We start from the raw sequence: 25,431 nt of genomic DNA, 5'->3' as shown, positions 1-25,431 counted from the left end.
GTGGATTACCTCGTTAATTAGACTTTTAATATGCAAAAAGTGATTTTGTTTTAGAAATTTTTTCCTTCCAGCTTGTCCACATCCTTAAAAAAGATTATAAGAGAATTTATTTTCTCAAATTATTTAGATAGTTTTTGTTTTGTTTGGGCATTTTGTTTCATTGTTAATAAAAAAAATGTTAAAAATATAATAGAAAATGTATTTCTAAATTTTTTTTATAATTTTTCTTAATTATTAAAAAATATTAAATAATTTTTATTTTTTAAGACAATAAATATATGTAATTTTTTATTTAATATATACTTAAGAAATTCGATATATCCTCTTGTAAGTTCTCTTATAATCTTATGAGAGAAATTAGAAGCCGGTTTTAAACTATTAAATTGATTAAAAAAAAAATTGATTGAATAAAAGATTGATGAATCTGAAAAAAATAAAATAAAATCTTATTACATATTGCGATCGCGTTCATATTTTGAATCCTGTAATTGGAACCGAATTAAACTGAAACAAATTGAATTGCAGTAAATTGTACTTACATTATCTTTTTATTATATTTTCACATAAAAATTATTTATTGTTATTTTTATTATAATGATACGTAAATACACGGTGTACTATTTCTCTCCATGAAACTCTCATTTCTTCTTTTATTTCGTTTCTATCAAAAAATTTGTTTGATATTTCATAATTTTTTCATTTTAATTAATGCTGTTTTTTTGTATTTTTTATTTTACAATAAATTCACTTAATTTTTTGAGTTAATTTTAATTAAAATAAAAATTATTTAAAAATAAATAAATAATAATTTAAAACAAACTGCAAAATTTAGTTTAAATTGACTTTATATTTAAATCGAATCAAATAAAATTGTAATTAATTTATATAAATTTTTAATAAAAATTAAATCAAATTAAACTGCAAATGCTAGGTAAAGAAACAATTTTTTTATTAATAATTAAAAAGTTATACGTATAAAAGATATATATATATATATATATATATATAGTCATATGTTTTATAAAACAATAAAAAATATTTAAAGAAATTACAGGAAATATAGCACAGCTGAACAAAATATTATTTGGTGCAAAGCTGCATTTTGGCCGTGACATGCCACCACGTCGTGTCAATATCAAGTGAGCAATGTAAAACCCTTAGAAGTTTTAACCTCTCTCCACACAACACCGTCAAATTTAAAAGAAAATCCCTTCTTTTTACTCTGATAGCGGTGAAGTCCCGTTCGCGTGTACCCCACTCCAACCCCTCCAACCTTCTATTCTCTACTGTCACGCTCACCGTGTTGCCTCATCCATCACCGTTCATTTTCGGGACCCACTCCTTCCCTTATTTGGACGCTCCAGATCTTCTCTTTCATCCTTCCTTACCCACCCACCTTATATATTCCCTTCACGCGTTCCTCTCTTTTTCATTTCGCTAAATCTGAAGAAACAGCTGAAGCAGCAGAAGCTGGAGCACGCAAATCGTTGCTTAAATGGCTCACTGTTAGTTTCGATTTTTCGATCCTTCAATCTGGTGTTAGCAGGTAGAACCCCGAGATTTGATCGTGAATTTTTTGAAGTTTTGTTCTTTGAATGAATGTAAATTTTGCGTAGTTGTCTATTTTTGCGATTGCGATTTTTTTATTTTTTATTTTTGGATTTGAGTTATGTGATCTTTAATGGTGTTTGAGTTGGATGCAGATCGAAAGTGTGGTCCATTTTATTTGAGCTGAGTTTCGGATTGAAGGTTCTCTGGGATCAACAAAGCGGAGATTTTCTCGGTGAGGTTCTTGATTGTGCTTTTATGATTTTATTTTATGTTTTTGCTTTTTTTTTTTTTATGTGTTGATTACCGTTTTGTTGTTATTGGATTGTGGATCTTATGGATAAGAACGTGATGATTGACAGTTTAATGATGACCTTGCGTTATGGGCTTGTTGGATCTTATGGAGTATTTGTTTAGTTTACCAATTACGATCTTTTAACTGCTTTATTAAGTTCATGTTGCCACGTTAAGTAAGTTTTATCTGGGTTCCTTGGTTGTTACAAGTATTATCCCCTTTTGTTAATGTATTATGATGATCTACGGAAACTTGTTGACTTTGTTAATCTATGTAGCTAGGGATCCTCACTAACCATTTGGTTTAACCATATGAAAGGGTGCTCGGAAATTCGGTATTGCCAATGTAAAAAAGGTGTTTCAGGAAAATTTTTATTTTCCTTTATTTTGGCGTCATTTTTTTTTTTTTTTTGTAATATTTCTCTCTTTTCTCTTGAGAGTAGATAACTTAGATCAATTAATGTGGAAGATGAATCATATATTACAGATAGCAGCATGGGAATAGAAATTTTATCATATACATAGCAAAAATTATTTGATGTTGTACATTCAAAAACTATGTTGTTCTTTAGTTAGGGAATTTTGTCTTTATGATGCAGAAATTATGGCTTATATTTTAATTTACATATGCAGTGTCCTATTCTGTTTTGCCTAAAATATGTGGAGATTTAAGCCATTCATGCACAAAGAGCAAACTGGTCTTGAAGGCCGCACCATAGATGTTGGCAATCTTAAAATAAATGTCGTTAAGGCCATTGCTGAAGGAGGGTTCTCTTGTGTCTACTTAGCTCGTGATGCTGTACATATGTCAAAGCAATATGCATTGAAACACATGATATGCAATGATGAAGAATCACTTGCATTGGTGAAAAAGGAAATATCTGTGATGAAATTGCTGGTAGGACATCCTAATGTTGTCACACTTCATTCACATACAATCTTTGATATGGGTAGGACAAAAGAGGCTTTTATTGTAATGGACTTTTGTGAGAAGTCTCTGGTTAATGTTCTAGAGAGCCGGGGAGCTGGTTATTTTGATGAGAAACAAGTTCTTTTAATCTTCAGGGACGTGTGTAATGCAGTTTTTGCCATGCACTGTCAGTCTCCACCAATTGCTCACAGGTAACAATGCTGAATAACAAATTTGATGTGTCAAAATTTGTGATTTCTCTATTTGTATTCTTCTAAATTATTTAAAATTTTTGTTTTAGCCAAACATTTGAAATGGAGTTTTATGCTTAAAAATGTAGTATAAGGAAATTTCAAGGTGTCAGTCTATCTTAACGAGTGACTGTTTCAGCATCATTGTTTGCTAATTTTATCTTTCATCTGTAAGATCGTGCATTTAGAGATATACAAGCATTTACATGCCCACGGCCCTATATTTCATATTATATGTACTGACAATGAAATAATTTTTAATCTTACACAAATGTCTGTCAATATGTGCTGTTTTTCTTAATGTCTTAATTTATTCAGGTGTGATAAACATGTTTATTTCAACCGTACCATTTTGCATGATTTATTTTATTTTATTTTATTTTATTTCTGGGATATAATTGAAAGAGTTTAACAAATCAATGGAAGTATACAAGGTGCATTCTTATAGGAACTTGGAAAATGGGCTCAGGCCCAAGTAGATAAAATGTGTAAGTTGGTCATAATTAGATGCGTGTGTGTAGCATGTGAGAGGATATATGAGAGAGTGGTGATACAGGAGGGGAGCACTGCAATAGTTGGTTGTATAGCTGTTTAGCTAGGCAGGGAATGCATAAAGCATTACTCTGAAGGAGCCATGGGCTCTGGGCAGGTCAAGGTTTATCTCTACTAGAATATTTGTTCTGTAATTCACATTTTGATCATTACAATTGCTTCTATATCTTATAATACATTTGACAGTACTATCACATTCTATCTATATTATTAATCTGCTTGTTTAATTTTCTTGTTTGCATTCTGCAGAGACTTGAAAGCAGAGAATCTTTTATTAGGTTCTGATGGCTCATGGAAGTTATGTGATTTTGGAAGCACTTCCACCAATCACAAACGCTTTGAGAAGCCTGAGGAAATGGGGATTGAGGAAGACAATATCAGGAAGTACACAACCCCTGCCTACAGGGCCCCTGAGGTAAGTTGAGATTTTTCTTCCTTAATGCTGTAATGAGATTCAACCCCTTGGATTAGCCTCGGTGGGGGTTAATTGTATCTCTATTTCCCTGGACATCACTTCTATTGGGTAGGCAGGGGTTTACCCTGTTGTCCAGACTATCCCCAGAATCCCATTTTTTGTACCCAAGAGAAACTACATCATATGTGATACAAATGTTCATTTCTTTATGCATTTTAGATGTGGGATCTGTTCCTGAGAGAAGTCATTAATGAGAAAGTGGACATATGGGTAAGTGATGTGTGCCTAAAACCCTTTTAATAATAATAACTTTTTGCCAAGTCTTTTGTTCTAACTGGAATCATAATATTGCTTGTTGTATATGTTAGGCACTTGGGTGTCTCCTTTTTCGCATATGCTACTTCAAAAGTGCATTTGATGGGGAGTCAAAGCTCCAAGTCTTAAATGGAAACTATCGCATTCCTGATTTACCCAAATACAATTCATCTGTCACGGATTTGATCAGAGACATGCTCCAAGCTAGACCAGATGACAGACCAGATATCACGCAGGCAAGCGCTTTGCTTGATTGGCCATTCATCTCCATCAATTTAGGTTGGTCATAGATCATCCATCAATAGCATTCGTAGGTGCTAGAATTAGGGCAATCAATTACTGACTTTGGATGTTCTACCATATTGGCAGGTCTGGTTTCGTGTTAATGAGCAGCTACCTATTAATTTACAGAAGTCATTACCTGACAGGCCACCTGAATCACCCTCTTCCAACGAAGGTGATGCAAAATGTTACCCTTGAAGTGAATTAGAGCCAAAAAAATTCTGCAGAAATTGGAGTTGTATTTACAATTTTATCCCTAATATTGAATAAAAAGATTGTTTTGTTACTAAATTTTGGCAGGTGTGTCAATGTCCAATAACAAAACACATCCAGTGCCTCGAAGGAATCCACCTCCTCCACCTTCATCTGGAGAACCCAAAAGTACACCACAGCCATCGCATTCTTCTAGGGGAGCAGGAAGTGGGGGGCAACTTGGTGCTTTCTGGTCCACTCAGCATGCAAAGGATTCTCTTGGCACTGAAGGAAAGAGCAAACCAATTTTTGATGAAGAACCATCCAGCCACCATATATCATTGAAACATGATAGAATTCGTCCAGACAATGAACAATTACCCAAAAATGCCAATATTAACAAAGTGGTTAACACACAAACTCATACTGTAAAAAGCAGCGCACAAGGAAAATTCCACAATCCTGATACCGTACCCTCCAAGGATTTTGAAATAAACTTTTTTCAGGATAAAGATCCTGCTGGTCAAAGGCGAATGCCAACTATGGAGAATACATCTAACTTCCAAGACCAGGCTTTTAACACTTTTGTTGCAGAATTTGATACCGCTAAGCTCAACTCTGGACTTGGTAACAAATCTGAAAGGGAAGAAGAATTGGAGGCTGAGGTGGAGAAACTCAAAGAACAGTTGGAGGAAGCCAACTTGGAAAAAGCTGAGATAACGGCTAAGTATGAAAAGCTTTCTGCTATCTGCCGATCACAAAGGCAAGAATTACAGGAACTCAAGCAAGCACTTGCAGCAAGGACTCCTTCACCAAATAGAGAAAAATTGAGAACCTCTCCTGTAGTTACATCATCTGCATCAGTGGTAATAAGCATTTTGTAATTTTCTTAATTCATTTGCCTTGCTAATTTTCATTAGCTTATGTTTGTGCCATATGGTACTTATCCCCAGTGGACTCCACTGCTTTTGAAAAACATTTCATTATGCTTATTTAATATTTTTGCCATCCTATTGTAACCTTGGTTGAGATTATGTTTCATGTTATAACTGCAGGATAAAACTGAATGGAAAACTCCTAGTTCAGAGCCAAAGTCATGGCAAGCTTTTCCAGAGGAACCCCAGCCACAAAAGTCCCTTTCAGCAGAAAACACTTCCAAATCTGTTCGGTCAAGAAATGGTCAACAAAACAAGCAACCAGCACAATTAGCTACTGATTTTGATACATGGGGTTTTGGCACAGATAGCTTCAGCGCTGTGCGTGCTGGCAGCCCACAGATGCCAAGACCAAGTGAAGGAGCTAAGTCTCAGGTTTTTGGTGAGGCAAAGGCCTTTGAGAGCAAGTCATCTTCTCAACCAGCTGGATGGGCTGGTTTTTAACTGTGGGAAAAGAGAAGTTCTAAAGGGTATCTACTGTGTGATTGCACTGAGACATTTTTTTTGGTCACATGGAGAAGTAAAATGAATGCAAACTTATTATATATTCAGTATGTGAAATGCATGGTGTTGAGTTTGTTTTCTGTTGTGGATCATGCTACGAAATGGTACATGCTTCTTTGGACTAAGCTATTCCCGAGTGGTGGTATTCATTTCCATCTTGCATGATTGTTGCTTTACTTTTATTCTGTGTGTTAATGGGCTAGGGTCTGAGTGGACCTCCGCCCTCTTGTACACCGTACTCATTCAGGTTTCATAGCCTGAATTTAAACCTTTTCTGCTACAAATTTGAAGTGGTTGCTTTCATTGCGTTAATGAACAAGGTGAATTTCTTCTACGTCTTATTTAGTGTTAAATTTAGTACAAACCTCTTTTGAGAGTACTACTAGTAATTATTCTATTTGAATAATAATAATTTAAAAGTCATGAGGTTTGACAGGTTGAGCACATTTTTATGAATAGAAAATTAAAATTTGAAAACATAATATTTGGATTTAAGATACGAAGTCAAATTTTAAAATAAAAGGAAAAACTAAAAGTAAGTAATTTCAAAAGTTTGTTAAGTTAAAACTATAAAATTATAGTTAATCTGTATATTATTAAATACAAGTCATTATATTATGCTTAACAAGAGGGTGGAGCCGTCCTTTTTTACAATTTTTTAACTTTTCATGACGGTGACCAGAATTAATTCTCGTTTTATCTTAAAAATTTGTCAATAAATTTTAGATACTGTTAATATAAAAAAATTTATGCAGTTAATCAATTAGAAATCATCTTAAATGACTTTTAAAATAATTATTATAAAAGTCAACAATTTTTAATTATGTGATAATTTATGATTAGATGGGAGTATAAAACAAATTCACAAATTTAATATATTTCAATTTTTAAAAAAAATCAATTTATGTAGTATGAATTGCTAAGTCGCCAATTTTTAGTTAAAACCTGCCTAGTCAAATTGAGTACTTGCATAATTGATCGATCCTAAGCGTTGCTCAAACTAGTTATCATCAGGTTAATGTCGGTTAAACTCGGTTAAACTAGCTTGTCTACGACAATTTCAATACATATTGCTAATCAGAAAAGAAAAGGGAAAAAAAATGCACATTGGTTCAAGTGACAATAAGGTTGGTTTTCTTAAGCCATGCAAATACTAAACATGCAATTAAATCTAAACATGCAAATACTTGTTTGATCTCGACCACACTCTCACAAGAAACACCCCATTTATAGTGGATTTAGGTTCGAGTTGAATCAAAAGTGAGGAAGGGAATATAACTACTGCCTAATCAAAACTGTGCAAGTAATAACACTATACAGAGGAGTCATTTGCTTTACGTAAGAATGAAAAAAAGCAATATTTTTTCTATAATCATATAAAAGTGATTAAGATTGAAAATTTTCTAAAATTACACATTCATTTAAAAAGTTATATGACATTTTAAAAAACTCATATAACTTGTGTATTTTAATCTTAATTTTTCATATTAAAAATTAATAATTAGTTTTTTCTCATTTAATATTTTTTTTTCATGTGTGGGTCCATATTTTAACTTAAAATAATAACACATTTAACAATGTTGTTTTATCAAAAGTTAATTTTATTGGTGTTATTGTTTGATTTAAAATTCTTATAAAGTAAATTGAGTATACAAAGTTTTATACAATTAAAATACTAATTTTAATCGTTTTAACTATATTTCAATTTATGATATATTATTTTAAATATAAGCAAAGATTTGTGATTAAATTACATGTTTACAAATATTTAAATTATGTAAATTTTATATATATGTTTTCTATGATAATATTACAATAATCATAAGTTTTACCTTTATTGAAAAAATTATAAAATACGTTATTTTACCAAGTTTGATAATAAGAGTGTTTGGTATACAAAATATTTTTAAAATTTTTTTGAAACTGTTTTTTAAGAGTTATATTCTTTTCTTTTTTTTCTAAACCGGCATTTTTCACTGAAAATAATATTGACAGTGTTGAAAATATATTTAATATGTCTAAAATATTTTTGAAAATGTTGTATAATATTTTACCAAAATATTTATACTTTATGTTTGTTTTAAATATTGTTTTCTAAAAATGTTAATATTTTTATTCTAAAAAAGGTTGTTTGGAAAGTGGAGAGAGGAAAAGACGAAAAAGAAAGACATATTTTGTATTTTAAATAAATATATTTAAAATTAATATTTTTAAAATAAAATATACATTAATATATTAACATAAATTTAATATATTAATGATACATTTATCATATAAATAATATATAGTTCTTTTAATTTTATATTAAAAACATGTCCTCCCTCCAAAAATTTTCCTCTTAAATTAAATATCTCTTTACTCTCTCTGCCAATTAATAGATTTTATTTACATTACCAATTAATTTATACTTATATAAAGATATAAAAAAATAAATTTAAAGTTTAAGATAAATTAACTAATAAGATATTTATAATAATGATATGTGTAAAAGAAAATTATATAAAATAATTTACTTCGTCAATATTATATATATATATATATATATTCTGTGAATATTTAATCTTAATTATTTAATTTATTTTAGTTTAATTATTTTTCATTTTATCTGCGATTAACTTCTTATTTGTTCAGTTACATATTTATTTTAATACTATAACTATAAATATCATAAAAAAATAAAAATTCCAAAAATTAAATTAAAAATAATCATCCGGAGCCTTTATTCATTGACTTATCAAGTATAGTCTAATCTTAAGAAGCCGTTGAACAAGCTTCTGCAACGTTACTTTCAGTTTATACACTAATAAAATTAATTATTAAACCAGCTAATAAATATAAACTACAAATGAAAATATCGTTGAAAACTATATTAAATTTTAATAATTATCATTTAGAAATTATAATTTTTATAATTATTTATCTGCTTACAAATTAAGATAACAGTTTTTATGTGACTTTCATTTTTACAATACATATAAATTTATTTATTTTTATTTTGACGACTGTATATAATAAAAATAGGATTTGACGATTTTGATAAATTATTTATAAGAGACAAAAGTAAATATATTAAACTTTTAGAAATTTACCAATATCATAAGGATAATTTATATATATATATATATATATATATATATATATACATATATATTCTCAAAATTTAAAAAGTAGTTATCCCGTATATTATATAAAAATTTAAATTATTTGAACAATGTTGATTTTATTGACCTTTGAAGCTCTAAATTTTGAAAAGTCTTTACGTTATCGCAATTAATTAAATTATTTATTTAAAGTTTTAAAAATTTACCAATATCATAAGGATAATATATATATATATTTTCAAATTTTAAAAAGTAGTTATCCTGTATATTATATAAAAATTAAAATTATTTGAACAATGTTGATTTTATTGAACTTTGAAGCTCTAAATTTTGAAAAGTCTTTACGTTATCTCAATTAATTAAATTATTTATTTAAGTGGTGACTTTCAGAGTGTCGTATTATATTCTTAAAATTATGCGAAAAAGTAGTATTGATTGAAAAAAAAGAAAAACATATTAACTAATTAATTTTATATAAAATTATTGACTAACGATTTATCATTTAATCAGTCTTTATTAGTATAATTTTTAATAAATATTATTATATTAAAAATATATTATATATTGATGATATATATCAATTTTTTATAATGATAAATCATTTTTTAATATAATGTGTCACAGTAATAACATAGACTAATAATTCTTATATTAATATAATTCTTATATTAATAATTAATTTTTGTCAAATTATATACTAACGAAGGAATGATAAATTGTTAGTGAATTAGATAATAAAGAAGGAAGTAAATATCAATTTAATTTGTAATAAAAATATATAAAACAAGTCATAATATATGATTGCATAATAATGAGAGGACACGAAGAGATTATGCATTTTAAATGAAATATATTATGAAATTATACGAAAGGGCAAAATCTCCATTTAACAAACACTTAATTGGACAAATTAAAATCATGGATCAACACTCCATAATCCCCTTACATGAAAATATTGAATTGCAATCATGGTTTTTATTAAGAAATAAAATCATAAAGATATGGAATTGGAAAGGAACAGCCTTACCTTAAATACAAACATTGAATCACTCATCTTCATCGCCACCATAACGCTATATAAACACAATTGCATAACACTTTTCATCCATCCACGCTTCATTCAACCCTTCAGCATGGCAACTTTCTCTTCTCTTCTCTTAGTGTTCCTATCACTCGCAATACCCTTCATTGAGGCACACAATGGTGGCTTCAGTGTTGAACTCATTCATAGAGATTCCGCAAAATCTCCATTCTACAACCCCACCAAAACTCGTTTTCAACTTCTTCACAGTGCTCTTCAACGCTCTTTTAACCGTTTCCACCTCTTCTACCCACTAACAAAAGCATCCTCAGACACACCACAGTCACAAATAACCGACAACCAAGGAGAATACCTTGTTAACTACTCCATTGGAACCCCACCTTTTGAAATCATGGGCATCTTTGACACGGGTAGTAACCTTATTTGGTCACAGTGTAAACCTTGTACTCATTGTTACAACCAAACCAATCCAATGTTTGACCCTTCCCAATCTTCAACATACAAACCCATAGCCTGTGATTCTAGGGTGTGTCATTTATTAGCTGATGTCTCATGCGACAATGCCGATCATAGTTGTAAGTACAGCATTTCATACGGTGATGGATCACATTCACAAGGAACTCTTGCCTTTGACACACTTACCTTAGGCTCTACTACAGGTTGGTCAACGTACCTTAATAGCTCTTTTGCATGTTTTGTATTTTATGTATTTATTTTTAAATTTTCAGCGATATGCCAATGATGTTATATTAGGTTAAAAAAGGTTTTCAACAATTGGATGATATTCAAATTAAGAAATTAATAAATATTTTTAATGTTAGTATTTGATGATAATCACCGTGGAGTGTGTTTGTGACCACTTTTAATAATCAATAAAAAAATTTATTGAAATTTAAACTTTATTTTAAAATCATAGTATGCATTGACATATAATATTAAAGGGTGCGCTTTTTTTTTGTAAAATTCTATGTTTATTCTCTATCTAGTATTCTTAGACTACTAATTGAAATTCTCTTAATTTTTATAAAGCTTATTAAACTGTGTTTTTGTCTCTCTTTCGTAGGTTCCTCAGTTGCATTTCCCAGTATTCCCATTGGTTGTGGATTCGACAATGCTGGTACCTTTGACAACAAAACTTCTGGCATAGTTGGGGTAGGAAGTGGTAATGTCTCATTTATCTCTCAAATAGGTCCTTCAGTTGGGTTCAAATTCTCCTATTGCTTGGTGCCGTATTTTGAATCCAATGCCACAAGTAAATTAAATTTTGGAGATAATGCTGTTTTGGCTGATCCTGGTGTAGTCTCTACTCCAATTTCACCTGGTGATTCAACTTTCTATTACCTTACATTGGAGGCAATGAGTGTGGGGTCCCAAAGGATAGAGTTCAAAGATGAGTCAACTTCAAAAGACAAGAAGGGTAACATTATAATTGACTCAGGAACAACATTGACCTTTTTCCCTATGGATTTTTATCAAAAATTGGAGTCAGCAGTGGCATTGAATTTCAATTTTGAACGTGATGATAACCAAATGTTAAGTCTTTGTTATAAGGCTCCACTAAGTGCTATTCAGGCCCCAAACATTACAGCACATTTCGTTGGTGCCGATGTTGCGTTAACTTCTGCCAACACTTTTGTTAGCATTTCGGAGAATATAACGTGCTTTGCTTTTACCTCAGGGCCAACGCCCGATGCCATGTTTGGAAACTTGGCACAAGTTGGTTACTTGGTCGAGTATGATTTGCTTAAGAAGATGGTGTCCTTCAAGCCCACTGATTGTGCCAAGATTTAATATCATTATGTTAGTAGTGCATACTTCTACTGTATTGCCTTTTAGTGAAATTATGCGTAATATTTATAATTTTATAAGGTTAATTTTAATTTATTTTAGTCATTATATTAATTAGAGGAGAATTTGCATTAATCGTTCTTTAAATTGTTATAAGAATTTGTTCTCTAATATTTTTGCAGGTTTTCATCGTAGTCATCTGTTATATTGTCACCTCTAACGTCGAAAATACTGTAATATATGTAGTCCAATTCTGTTGCAGAGAAATTTTAAAGTATATATATTATCAATCTGCAAAATTGTTATAACAACTTAAATTATTATAATAATAAGAATGATCCTAATTAAATTCTGTTAATATATCATCAATTACATAAATTTGAAAACTATACATTTCTTGCTGAATTATAGGAAGAGTGAACTACACCGCTGTTAAACTATTATGCACTTAATGGAATACTAACATAGATCTATTACGATTTGCTATACGGCTCTGAAATATTATTATCAAGTTAATTTAAAGTATTCAAAAATAGAAATTTTTATTAATAATAAAAATATTTATTATATTTTCATGTTATAATATAATAAACATTTTTCAAAAAAATAGTCCATACTATTTGTTATCGTATTATTGAATAAAATTTTTAAATAAAAATATTAACTTAAATAAATAAATACTAAACTGTTTATTTAGGATTTGAAAATTTTCCTTGATAGATATCAAATTAGTTGTTAAATAATTTATATTATTATTATAGTTATATTAATAAAATTCATGTTTGATAAAAGAAAATTATTAAAGATGGAATTTTATTAAGTTTGATATTGATCCTTTAATTGTGTCCCATTTTAAAAATAAGCTTAGTGTATTTAATCTCTATTTTCTATGATATGGAAATTATTTTTATATAAATTTTCTTAGCATCACTACACCTGTCATTCCACTTGACTTAAAAGTATTCACTTTCCTTTTATAAAAGAGAAATAGTATTATTAGGGAAAAAAAAGAGAAATAGTATTTATATGTATTTACCAATATTTATATAAAATTAGAGAGATACAGAGTAATAAGTTATATAACTAAGAGATAGACCAAAATTTGTTATTTTTTTATATATAAAATTTTATTGTAAAAATAAAATTTTCTTTACAAGATAACATGTTTTACATTCCGCATCTTCTAAAAAATCTATAAAAAATATTTCTTAAATATCTTAAGGGATACACTTTTAGGTATCCCTATGGGATGCATGCTTTAAAATATATATGAAAAAGATAAAAATAAATAAATAAAAATAATGGAATAGAAAAATATTTTCCAAATAATTTATACATAAATAAAAAATATATATATCTAATTATTGATAAAGATATCTCGTTACTTAACTCTGTGTAAGTATAACTAAATTATTTATACAAAAAGAATGTTAGTAACATACTCTTTAACATACTTTATTGTTGATTAAAATTTATTGAAAACTAAAAAGTATGAGAAACAAACATTAATTTAAAAATAAAAAAATTGAAAGCCAAATAATTTTTTATAGTTTTCAATAATTTTAGTTAATAATAAAGACTGTATTATAAAGAGTATGTTGCTTACATTACTCTTTTATATAAATTTTTATATTAAATTAACTTATGGTTATACATATTAGTGCTGAAAGCTAGAAAAATAACAACATATTTCAATAAAAATAAAATTGCAATTTTTTTCTACAAATTCTGAAAGCAAAACATAAATCAGACTGGAATTTTGTCATTGTCACACCAAAACTAAAACATCTTTTGGCTTTTCTGGATCAAGAAGATAAAGAGTGCTGCAATTTTTAAAGTTATACAAAAAAAATTATGTAAGAATGGTAAAATGAAAATGATGTTGAAATAACATCATTGATCATACTCTCAGACTATCAATGAATGATTCATCAAGCTTCCTATTGAAAAACTTGCTGAAATACTCTGCATGTGTCAAGGTTTTGAATACGGGTTGGTTTCCTTCACCAATTAACTTGTCAGCAGGTCCAATATCCATATGAGGGCTTGGATAGCTGAATGTCACTATTGAAAACCTCTCCTTCATTTTATTTACTACAGCTCTGTGTTCTGGAGCTTTATATATCCCATTGCTCATCACCTACATGACAGAAACACAAGCAAAATCAAACACATTTTTTATTTTAGGAGGATCTGACTCTTCTAAAATAAAAATTTATCTACTGTTGTTTCAATTTTGATTGTGTTTATAAAATACTGGAATTCAAATCAATCGTAAATAAGTTCTCTTTTTCTTTTTTTTTTCACTTTACATGTCCCTTCATTTTAGAAGAATTAAATTAAAAAAATTTCCTTATTGTGTAAATTTCATTTTCCTAATCAACAAAATGAAATTGTTAGTCAAATATAATGGCATAGTATTATTGCTTTATCCATTTAGTTGATCAGTATCAAACTTGCATCATCTATTTGAGGTTGAATTTTCTGCTTCATGAGTCACAAGTACAAACCTCTATAATTTGGCCAATGTTCACAACAATGGCCCCTTCTATAGGTTCAACATTGAGCCATTTTTTATCTTTGAGGAACTGCAAACCAGGAAAATCACCAGAGTCAAGCAAGAGAGTGATAGCAGAATTGTCAGCATGGGGCATTAAGGCCAAGAACTCTTTCAGGCTCTGGACATGGTGGGTAGCAATTCATCCTTATCATGTATAGCCCTTCTTGGAAACTTTCTGATATCTGTGTATCCTGAATCCCCAAAGACATGGTAATAAACTTCACAATTGATATTGCTACCTTCCTCATATCTTCAGAATATTTCTCTAATGTTTCCCTGATAACCAATTGAGAAAGGACACCCTTACAAACATGAGAAAAGGATTTAATAGAAATTTTGTATTGGAAACTCTTTCCTAAAAACCAAACACAAGAGGAATAATAAGAGAATGAAAATAGGTAAATCGTGTAATTGATAAAATATATAAGGAATCCCCTCCAGCACATTATATTAATGTAGAGCTATGGGTATAATTAAGTATTTAATTAATAAAATAATAGTCTTCATGGCAAATGCTAATTTTGTTCTAAGAAAAAAAGTTCCAGAACAGATCATGTCATAAACTAATAGTATGTCCCAAGGCAATGTTTTATTTGCTTTATCCATATTCTAACACTAATTGGCATCATTATGCTCATCAATTCAGCTACATAGTACATATGTACCTGAACTCTGGAGGGTTTTGTGGCCAAGAATCCAATTTTCTGCTCTCAATGGGGAGAGATTGGAGGAAGATCATGTCATTCCAATCCAACGTTTGGTCCTCTGAGGTTACAAATGCTTGGCCATAGCCTTCAAGCCTTCCTGGTTTCTGTGCCCAGCGCTTCTTCTCTTGAAAAGGAAGCTCAAAAAATCTTTCAACTTGATTACTCATATTCTTAAGGGATGAATTTGAAACCCCATGATTTACCATCTGCAGGACAGAAAAAAACATAGAAGAAGAAAATGGGGTAAAAATCTCTCCCACAACTCTCACATGCTCTTACCTCAATTAGCTTTCTAACAATGCCCAAATTGACAAAAAGACATAACTTTGGCTTATGTTTTCACTTTTCTGAGACCATAAATTAAGGACATCACTAAAAAAACTAGAAAAAAAAAAAGAAGAAATTAATAAACAGAAATTGCAGAATCAAAATATAAAAATCAACAGAAATACTTCATGTAAGATTAATTAATACAAATCGATCTATTATTTCATATTAATTTTCGTAGTGTAATCCCTGAGAAATTTTTTAATTTACTATTAACAGCAAGATTGCATAAAGATACATATCACTACTTGAAGTAATTGAAAGCACGCAAGAACTAATTGCTAGTGCCTAGTTCGGTACCTGAAAAGCACCCCAGTTTTTGCATGCAAGGTGAAGCTTTTGAAGCTCATGCTCATGTGTGTCTGCGTTGACCAACTTGGCCATGTCTATGATGGGTACATGAAGAGATGGATCAGAAGGGAAGGCATAACCACCACCACCACCATCATCATCATCATCATCATCTCTTATGTACCTTGGTGGCACTTTCTCTGGCCTTTGGAATGCCAACTCTTGAACACTTGGAACTGCAAGGGATGATTGAAGGCTCACAGGTATCGCATCCATTGCCAAAATTCCTTTGGGTACAATTAAGGAATACAAAATGGACCACGTCACTGCCGTATATAATATTAATTGTTTGACTTCTACTAAGTTGCAAAGTAGAAAGTTTGGTGGGAAATCGACAAATTTTTTATTTTAATGAAGATTTTTAATTTGATACTGAAAGAAATAAAATATACTGTTTAGGGATACGATAATTTATAATTAAATTTTAATTTAATATATTAAATTTACTCCTTTTATAAATGTAAGATAAATTTTTAATCAATTGTTATATTATATATGAGAATTAATTTTGTAAAAAATAAGAATTAATAAAATTACTTTTATTCATAGTCTGCAGCGTGTATATTTTAATATTAAAATTAATTAAAAATTATGCATAAAATATTTTTTTTATTAGAATAATTTTTTATTTATCTTTTTTAATTTTATTTTAAATTTTAAAGATTATTACTTAATTTTTATTTACTATTTTGTATAATTCTTTATATTTTTCATAAATATTTATTTTTATATTTAAAATTTACTTTTATATTAATTGTTGACAATTAATTTAAATTTTTTTTGACACTACCCAATAAAAATATTATTTTAAATTATTTAATTTTATTAAATTTTTTTTGTTTTGATACTATTTATAATTACAAAATTAAGTTAAAATTATTATTTAAAATAATTTTATTATATATATATATAATTATTTAAAAATATAAATTTTATCTTTTAATTAGTAATATATATTATAAAATAAAACACCTAGGCAGCAACTAGTAAAGTTTAAAGTAAAATTAATAATTGATTCACAATATTTATTTTTATAATTTATTTATTGATGTTAAAAATTTCATTTCTTCGTTTAATATATTTTTATATGATAAAACAAAGCATTAGTTTTTTTTTTTTTTATAATGAAGATGTCTCTTATTATACTTTATTCTTTCTCTTTCTAAATTATGCTTTTAAATATATTTATTTTAAATGTTAAAATTTCTTTCTCACTCTTCTTCTTCTGAATTAGATTTTTAAAAAACTAATCTTGATCCATTTAAAATCTAATTATATGAATTGGATTATAAATCAATCCATTTTAATTTTTCTAAAGATCAGTTTAAATTTAGTTTTAAAATTTAGATTTAGTTTAAAATTAATTTTAAACCATTTTTACATATGTTAAAAATATTCTATAAATATTTAATATTATTATATTAAAAAATATTTAAATTTTATAATAAATTATATAACATTATAATTATATATATATATATATATATATATATTTTTGTTAAGCATCAACATTTATTAAAGATAAAATAAGAATATAAGAGATATTCTAACCTATCACATCTTTAAAGAAAATTAACATGACAAAAGAATAATTATGTATATTTTAATTTATTAATAATATTTTCTATTTTTATATTTTATTAAATTAATAAATAATTAGATATATTCTACTTTTTATCATCTATCCATCACACAAATTAATTATATAAATTAAATTTTAAAATTTTTTATTTTATTTTTTAATCACTTCAAAAATAGCTTTGAAATTTAAATTTAGTTTAAAATTAGTTTTAAATTTAGTTTTTATTGAAACTAATTTTAAATTTAGTTTAATGTAGAATTTGTTTTAAAAATCCAATTTTAAATTTAATTTTTAATATAAAACTGATTTTCATTAATTCAAGGTAAAACATAAAATAATTTTTTTATACTATTATTAAATTATTATATTTAAAATAATTAAATTTATAATAATTAATATAAAATTATTTTTAAATATATTTAATTAGTTAATAATATATTTTTATATTATTATTAATAAAATCATGTTTAAGAGTTATATTGTATTTATTGGAATTTGAATTTGATATCACAAAATAATATACATTATTTAAAATATAAAAATATTTAATATTATAATTTAGTAATTAAAAATATAAAAAGGACAAAGATGTAAAAATATTTATTATAATGATTTCAATATTATTTTAACATTTGTATATTTTTTATTTATCATTTACATAAAAATTATAAATAAAACTTAAAAAAGTATTTTTTAAAATTTTTTTATTCATTTTTTTAATTATACTATTATCTCATATATATATATATATATATATATATGTTATTATATAAATTTTTTTGTTAAACATAAAATAATATTTAAATTAATTTAATTTAAATATGCACCAACGATATTAGACCAACCACAAACTCCCTCGAACCTCCCTGATCCTAAGAATACACTTCTCAGCTAGCCACTTACGCAAAGGATAAGATTGAGACGCATTGTCCAAACCACACAAAAAATGTGCTAAAACCAGTTTTGAGAAAATATAATCTAATTTTGTAAAATAAAATTCAAATAATATCCAAACAAAAATAAAATAGATTGGATATTTTATTTTTTCAAAAGTTTGGATTTTGAATCCAGTTTAGCTTGAATTATGGACTGGATTTTAGTATCTAATTTTTTTGCCCACCCCTATCTGCCATGCAAAGCACATCTATAACTGTTTTTATTTAATTTATATAATTTATAAAGTAATTTTTTTATTGGAAGGAGATAATAAGATAAAATATACTTCTAATCATATTACAAAACTTGTTAATTTTTTTTTTAAACTTTCACTTTATTACTCAGGTTTACAAAATATACTATTAGTAAAGCAATATAAAAAATAAATTTAGATAAAAGCTAAAATAAAATACAAGTACATTAGTTTTATTAATATACAAGAGTTTAATAATTATAAAATGTAATTCTGAAATACATTAGGACTCATATACCATTTATAATATCAAAATAAACCAGTTCTAATGAGCAGTTATCTCTACCCCAAAATATTGAGAACGATCCTAGTTATCATCCCTCTATCTCAACTAATTCTTTTACAAATAGGTCCTCATCCTTGCTAAGATCACTCGTATCATCCACTACCTCAGTACTAGTGACTTGCTCGAAGGTAAACTAAGTAGGTCTTCCCATGTAGTTGTGGTCGAGTGATCGCGAGTGTCACTCTCGAACAAATTAATAAAAACCGAATTGCATAAAAATTATGTAGTAAGAGGTGCAATCTGAGTCGTCTCCCAACGAAGATAACGTTATACGATTATAAAATTTTTAGAGGGGGTTTGATTAATAGAATAACTAATTAAAATTAAAAGTTAAAAATAATTAAAAACTCTAATCCAAGAATTTAGAAGAACTACGACCACTCTATCACCGGATTCCAAGAAGATGTATTAAACAACAAATTAGTGATTAACATTAAATTCAAATGAAACCTCAATTCAAATTAAGCATTCACACGAGAACTCTCATGCATTCGATTAACATACAATTCGCTCAAAGTTTAGAAACCTCTAGAACCTAATCGATTTGTGTTAATTTAATTCACCAATACCATTAATCTTAGATCTCAAACCTGAAAATCTAATTCACGTTCCTTAAAACTGAATTACATACATCAATTGAATAATACGTAATCAACCAGATGCATAATCATCAATCCAAATGTATAACTTCAATTCAAAAATATACTTAGCAAAAGGAGAAAATAAGGAAGAGATGAAACCAAATTTGTTATTGAATTTATGCCAATGTGAGACCAATCCTCAAGAGTGTCACATCCCTTTTAATCCTTGAATTAGATGAAAATCTAAGCCTCCATTAATGGAGGAAAACAACAAGTCCTAAAGGTCAGATGGGCTGAGAGAGAGAGAGAGAAGAGAAGAGAAGAGAAGAGCCAAAAAATTAAATTCTAAATTCAAAATTTCATTTGTCACTTTGTTCCATTTTTTTGGCTATGAAAACGGCCTTTTTTGGTTCGTGGCCTGAAGGACAATTGTAGCCTTGGATGTCAGCTTCAAAAAGCCACTGGAATGGTCTTAATCGGATGTCTGTGGACTAAGATATGGTCCAAATACTGCACCTTACTTAAGATCCGTGACTACAACATTCTGACTTTTTCCAGGCCCAGTTTCAGCTTCTTATCATCAGAATTGGTTTCTAATCTCTTTATAGGAATTGTGAAACTTTCTCTTAGCTTTCCTACAAATCAAGAATCACAATGAAAGGAGTTCTAAACTCAAGATATGGTCCAGAAACCAAAACAATATCAGAATTTGCCAAATACAGGAAAAATTAAATAAAGCCCAAATAAAATTCAAACATCATAAAATGATCCAATTCAATCAATTAGGCACAAAAGAGAATTAATGAACTAGGAATTAGAGGAAATAATGTTATAAAAATCTAATTGATCAAATTCCCCCAGACTTAGCTCTTGCATGTCCTCATGTAAGACACAATCAAGCAAATAAAAACATGTAACCTAAAAAATCATAGAATAATCAAAACAAATAAACAAATTCTCCAATGAATTCTTAGAAGTGCTGAACTTAGGGACACAAAATCAAATAAAGCATCAAGAGTTCTATAACAATCAAACATCCAACTCCCAACCTCTCAAAAATGCAAGCCAAGCAATATCATTCAAAGTGTATAGATCAAGCATGAAAGATCTCACAAGATGGTGTATACAACTCAACTCTCAAGTGTATTGTTCAAATTGTTTCACTCAGGTCACCTCAAAAGACAATGCATTACCATAAGCCTGTTAATCTTCTACTTCTTCACTACTTACAATCATATGCAAACACAAATCAAGAGGACTTTATTCAATGGTTGTAATGGGGCTAAGGTAAGGGTAGGGAAATATGAGGATATGACAAGATACAACCAAAGAGAATAGGAATAACATTGGTCCTTAGACAAATCAAGCCATAACATACATTTATTCTCCTCGGACTTCCTTTTCCCTTCATCAAAATTTTTCATTCTCTTTGTAATTTTTTTTATTTTTTTTCTTCTTTTTCTTCATTTTTTTTTCTTCTTGCATTCTTTCCGAACCCTCACACTTGAAATGCAATAACATTAATGAAACCAATGCACTCCCTATTTCCTAAGGTTAGGTATAACATGGTTTTCCACTTAAAGCTTATAATGTGCTAGAAGACAAAGAATGGTCAATAAGGCTCAAAGGGGCTAAACAAAGGGCAAAATGCAAGGTAAGCTATATGGCCAAGTGGGCACAGATTTGAAAGAAATGCCTCTATCATGTTCATAATTGCATATGAAAATTGTAGCCTCAAAGAAGAATCAAAACAAGTTCTAGAATGACAAAATCTAAGAGGGAAAACACACAAGAAAGAAAAGAATGGCATGAATTTCAACCATCCAAAAATAAGGCTCAAAAGCTCACAAAGGTAAAGTCTAACATACTCAATCATACAAATCAAAATCAATCACCCAATTCACATATATCAAGAGAAAGAAGCAAAAATGAAATCATGTAGGAACTCTATCCTCCTTAATGACTAATGCCTTAACTCAATAACTTCCAATTCAACAAAGAAAAATAAAACAAAACAAAACAAAAACAATGCTAAATAATAAAAACCTATTACTCTCCTCCCCACACTTCAACTTTACATTGTCCTCAATATAATGTATAATGGAAATATAAGTAAAATGTAGTAAGGAAAGGGAAAGTAAAACTCCCTATTCAAGCATAAGTGGCCGCTAGCAAGTGAACCTCCTCAATGGTCTCCAAGGGTATGTCCTCAATGGTCTCCAAAATTTTTGTTCTCCCACTGTAAAATTTAGAATTATGCAGAAACGCGTGTCAAATAATAAGGTAATGTGTAACATGAAGTGTTTATGCATCAAAGATGTGTAGCAACTTCATGAATTATCACAACTTAAATGCAAGACCATTATTGAATGCAGAAAATAAATTGAAAACTTCTAAAAAATAAAATAAAATAAAATAACTGTGAGTTGCCTCTCACACAGCGCTCTTTTAATGTCACTAGCTTGACGCCTTATGATCTTTAATTCTAGGAGATACTTTTGATGGCAGCGGTTTCAATTGTATCCCTAGATATTCCTCCTTTTTCTCATAAATTTGCAGCACTTTATTTAATTGGGAACATGGAAGAAATAACTGTGGATAGACTTCCAGCTGTTTGATAAACTCAATGAGCTTCTTTTCATGTTCTTGATTGCTTTGATGTGCAGAATATTGTGTACTCTTGCTATACTTTGGTTGTTGTACTCTTGGATATATAGTGATGTAGTATCCATACTTCAATTGCTTAGGAAATGGCTTCAACTAAGATGCAGGAGGCAGCGTTAGAGAAGGAGACAATGTAAAAATTAGAGCTGAATCTGCAGTAGATGCATCATGATTTACTTTTTCAGAATCTGCAATAGCTGCATCAAAATCACCATAAACATAGTATCAATCTCAACATAGATGCTACATTTTGTAGAATTATTACATACATCGCAAGTAAAAGAATTAGGATAATTGACTAAGTTAGGATAATTAATACAATCTGAAAATTCAGAAAACTCAACCAAATTATAATCGACTACATCATTCAACAAATTATCATGTAAAACCAAATGAAATGGAAGAGGAACAGGTTGCTCAAAATTTTCTGCTACATTGGTAGAAGTGGCATGAGAAGTAGGAGCAAATTCTACACTTGCTGGGCTGCAATCACTTGCTAGAGCAGTAGCATTAAGATCTTCATCTGTTGGTTGCTGCTCTTGCGAGTCTTGAATGGTCTTTCTTAAAGTCAAAGTAACATTTTCTGGATCAACAACTGGTTGTGCAGAAAGATTACCAGGACCTTGAGTTTGCAATTGATTCAAAGTGGAAGCCAACTGTCCAATCTGATTTTCCAAGTTTTGAATAGATGCTTCTGTTCTTAGCTGGAAATTCAGATCGTTAATTGTCATTTCTCTCATCAACTCTTCCAAGGAAGGCTCATTCTTGGAAGGTGCAGCAATTTGTGGTGGGGGTTGATATTGTTGCTGTGTAAAAGTACCCCATCCCAAGTTTGAATTATTCATCCAACCTGCAGGCTTATGCAATATAGGACAGAAATCAGTATGATATTCAGGTGAAGTACAAATTTCACACAACATTGTAGCCATTTGTGACAATGTCAACTACTCGATCAAAGAAGCTAAATCATCTAGCTTGTTCTCTAGTCTTCTATGATCAGCCATATAAAAAGTTCTCTGAGCCATAATATCTAAATAAGAATGAAAAGAAATAATTTTTTTTTTTAGAAACCACAAACTAGCCTTGCCATTGTGTAGCTATATGAAATGCATATATTACAATAAGAAATCGGAGCTGTATGCAAAAAGTTATGTCACTTTTAAGTTTGGACAGAGATCTACACGTTCAGATACACGCCCGTGTAGTTTTCAAAAATTGTTGGGCAGAGATCTACATGGTCATGTACATGGCCGTGTACTTGACCGTATACATCTCTGTGTAAGAGTTATTTTTTTTTTTTTGGAATTTTTGGGTAGTGATCTACACGGTCATATACATGGCCGTGTACTTTTTCGACGAATACAGAAAGCAAAAATGCAGAAACACAACACAGAATGTAGAGAATTGAATGATGTAATACTAAGCAAGGATAGATGACTACCTATTATGCTATTCAAAGGCTACTAAAACAGAATGCATAGACACATGTATGCTAAATGAAAAATGCTAATTATGCAGAATCCTAATTCGATGAAAAATGCTAATTATGCATAATCCTAATTAGATGTAAAACGCAACACAGAATATGCAATGCAATCAAATTAACACATAATGATATAATCAAATAACATCATCATCCTCGGCAACGGCGCCAAAATTTGATCGCGAGTGTCGCTCTCGGACAAATTAATAAAAATCAAATTGCATAAAAATTATGTAGTAAGAGGTGCAATCCGAGTCGTCTCCCAATGATGATAACGTTAGACGATTATAAAATTTTTAGAGGGAGTTTGATTTATAGAATAACTAATTAAAATCAAAAGTTAAAAATAATTAAAAACTCTAATATAAGAATTTAGAAGAACTACGATCACTCTATCACCGGATTCCAAGATCCATCAAACAACAAATTAGTGATTAACATTAAATTCGAATGAAACCTCAATTCAAATTAAGCATTCACATAAGAACCCTTATGCATTCGATTAACATACAATTCGCTCAAAGTTCAGAAATCTCTAGAACCTAATCGATTTGTGTTAATTTAATTCACCAATGCCATTAATCTTAGATCTCAAAGCTGAAAATCTAATTCACGTTCCTTAAAACTGAATTACATACATCAATCGAATAATACGTAATCAACCAGATGCATAATCATCAATCCAAACGAATAACTTCAATTCGAAAATATAATTAACAAAAGGAGAAAATAAGGAAGAGATGAAACCAAATTTGTTATTAAATTTATGCCAATGTGAGACCAATCCTCAAGAGTGTCACATCCCTTTTAATCCTTGAATTAGATGAAAATCTAAGCCTCCATTAATGGAGGAAAACAACAAGTCATAAAGGTGAGAGGGGCTGAAAGAGAGAGAGAGAGAGAGAGAGAAGAGAAGAGCCAAAAAATTAAATTCCAAATTCCAAATTCCAAATTTTGTTCGGCACTTTGTTCCATTGTTTTGGCTATGAAAACGGCCTCTTTTTGGTTCGTGGCCTGAAAGAAAATTGTAGCCTTGTATGTCAGCTTCAAAACGCCACTAGAATGGGCTTAATCAGATGTCTGTGGACTGAGATATGGCCCAAATACTGCACCTTGCTCAGGATCTGCAACTACAGCTTTCTGACTTTTTCTAGGCCTAGTTTCAGCTTTTTATCATCAGAATTGGTTTCTAACCTCTCATAGGAATTGTGCACCTTTCTCTTAGCTTTCCTACAAATCAAGAATCACAATGAAAGGAGTTTTACAACTCAAGATATGGTCTATAAACCAAAATAGTATCAGAATTTGCCAAATACAGAAAAAATTAAATAGAGCCCAAATAAAATTTAAACATCATAAAATGATCCAATTCAACCAATTAGGCACAAAAGATGATTAATGAGCTAGGAATTAGAGGAAATAATGTTATAAAAATCTAATTGATCATCGAGAAAGGTGTACAAGTAATTTGCCGCACTTGACGTCTGAACCATTTCTCGATATATGTAGAGGCTGAGTATATGTCGAATTCTATCATGCACGGGGTGTTAGATTATTTAAATAATCTTATTA

General features: G+C 29.2%; 2 protein-coding genes and 1 pseudogene across 4 annotated transcripts; 2 read left to right on the top strand and 1 right to left on the bottom strand.

Annotated features, from left to right (window-relative positions):
- The first annotated feature begins 1,439 nt into the window (after positions 1–1,439).
- LOC113853857 (AP2-associated protein kinase 1) lies at positions 1,440–6,530 on the top strand. Of its 3 annotated transcripts, none has more exons than XM_027484534.1 (9): positions 1,440–1,546; positions 1,704–1,783; positions 2,476–2,964; positions 3,805–3,970; positions 4,190–4,240; positions 4,339–4,521; positions 4,655–4,742; positions 4,868–5,625; positions 5,815–6,530. In XM_027484534.1, the coding sequence occupies exons 3-9, from the start codon at positions 2,501–2,503 to the stop codon at positions 6,136–6,138; spliced, it is 2,034 nt and encodes a 677-aa protein (XP_027340335.1). In that variant the 5' UTR covers positions 1,440–1,546; positions 1,704–1,783; positions 2,476–2,500; the 3' UTR covers positions 6,139–6,530. The 3 variants fall into 3 exon arrangements, with proteins under 3 accessions (XP_027340335.1, XP_027340334.1, XP_027340336.1); XM_027484533.1 differs by having other exon boundaries at positions 1,441–1,546; positions 1,704–1,779; positions 2,474–2,964; XM_027484535.1 differs by having other exon boundaries at positions 1,441–1,546; positions 1,704–1,779; positions 2,474–2,964; positions 4,868–5,622; positions 5,815–6,473.
- A 3,902-nt stretch (positions 6,531–10,432) lies between these two features.
- Positions 10,433–12,132, top strand: LOC113855607 (aspartic proteinase CDR1-like). The gene is made up of 2 exons (XM_027487238.1): positions 10,433–11,000; positions 11,405–12,132. The coding sequence occupies exons 1-2, from the start codon at positions 10,433–10,435 to the stop codon at positions 12,130–12,132; spliced, it is 1,296 nt and encodes a 431-aa protein (XP_027343039.1).
- Positions 12,133–14,029: 1,897 nt separating this feature from the next.
- LOC113856458 lies at positions 14,030–16,296 on the bottom strand (annotated as a pseudogene).
- Positions 16,297–25,431: the final 9,135 nt, after the last annotated feature.

This window comes from Abrus precatorius, unplaced genomic scaffold, assembly GCF_003935025.1.
Source record: "Abrus precatorius isolate BTA unplaced genomic scaffold, Abrus_2018 Scaffold11, whole genome shotgun sequence".
NCBI classification, from domain to species: domain Eukaryota; kingdom Viridiplantae; phylum Streptophyta; class Magnoliopsida; order Fabales; family Fabaceae; genus Abrus; species Abrus precatorius.
This window is presented reverse-complemented; position numbering and strand designations above follow the sequence as displayed.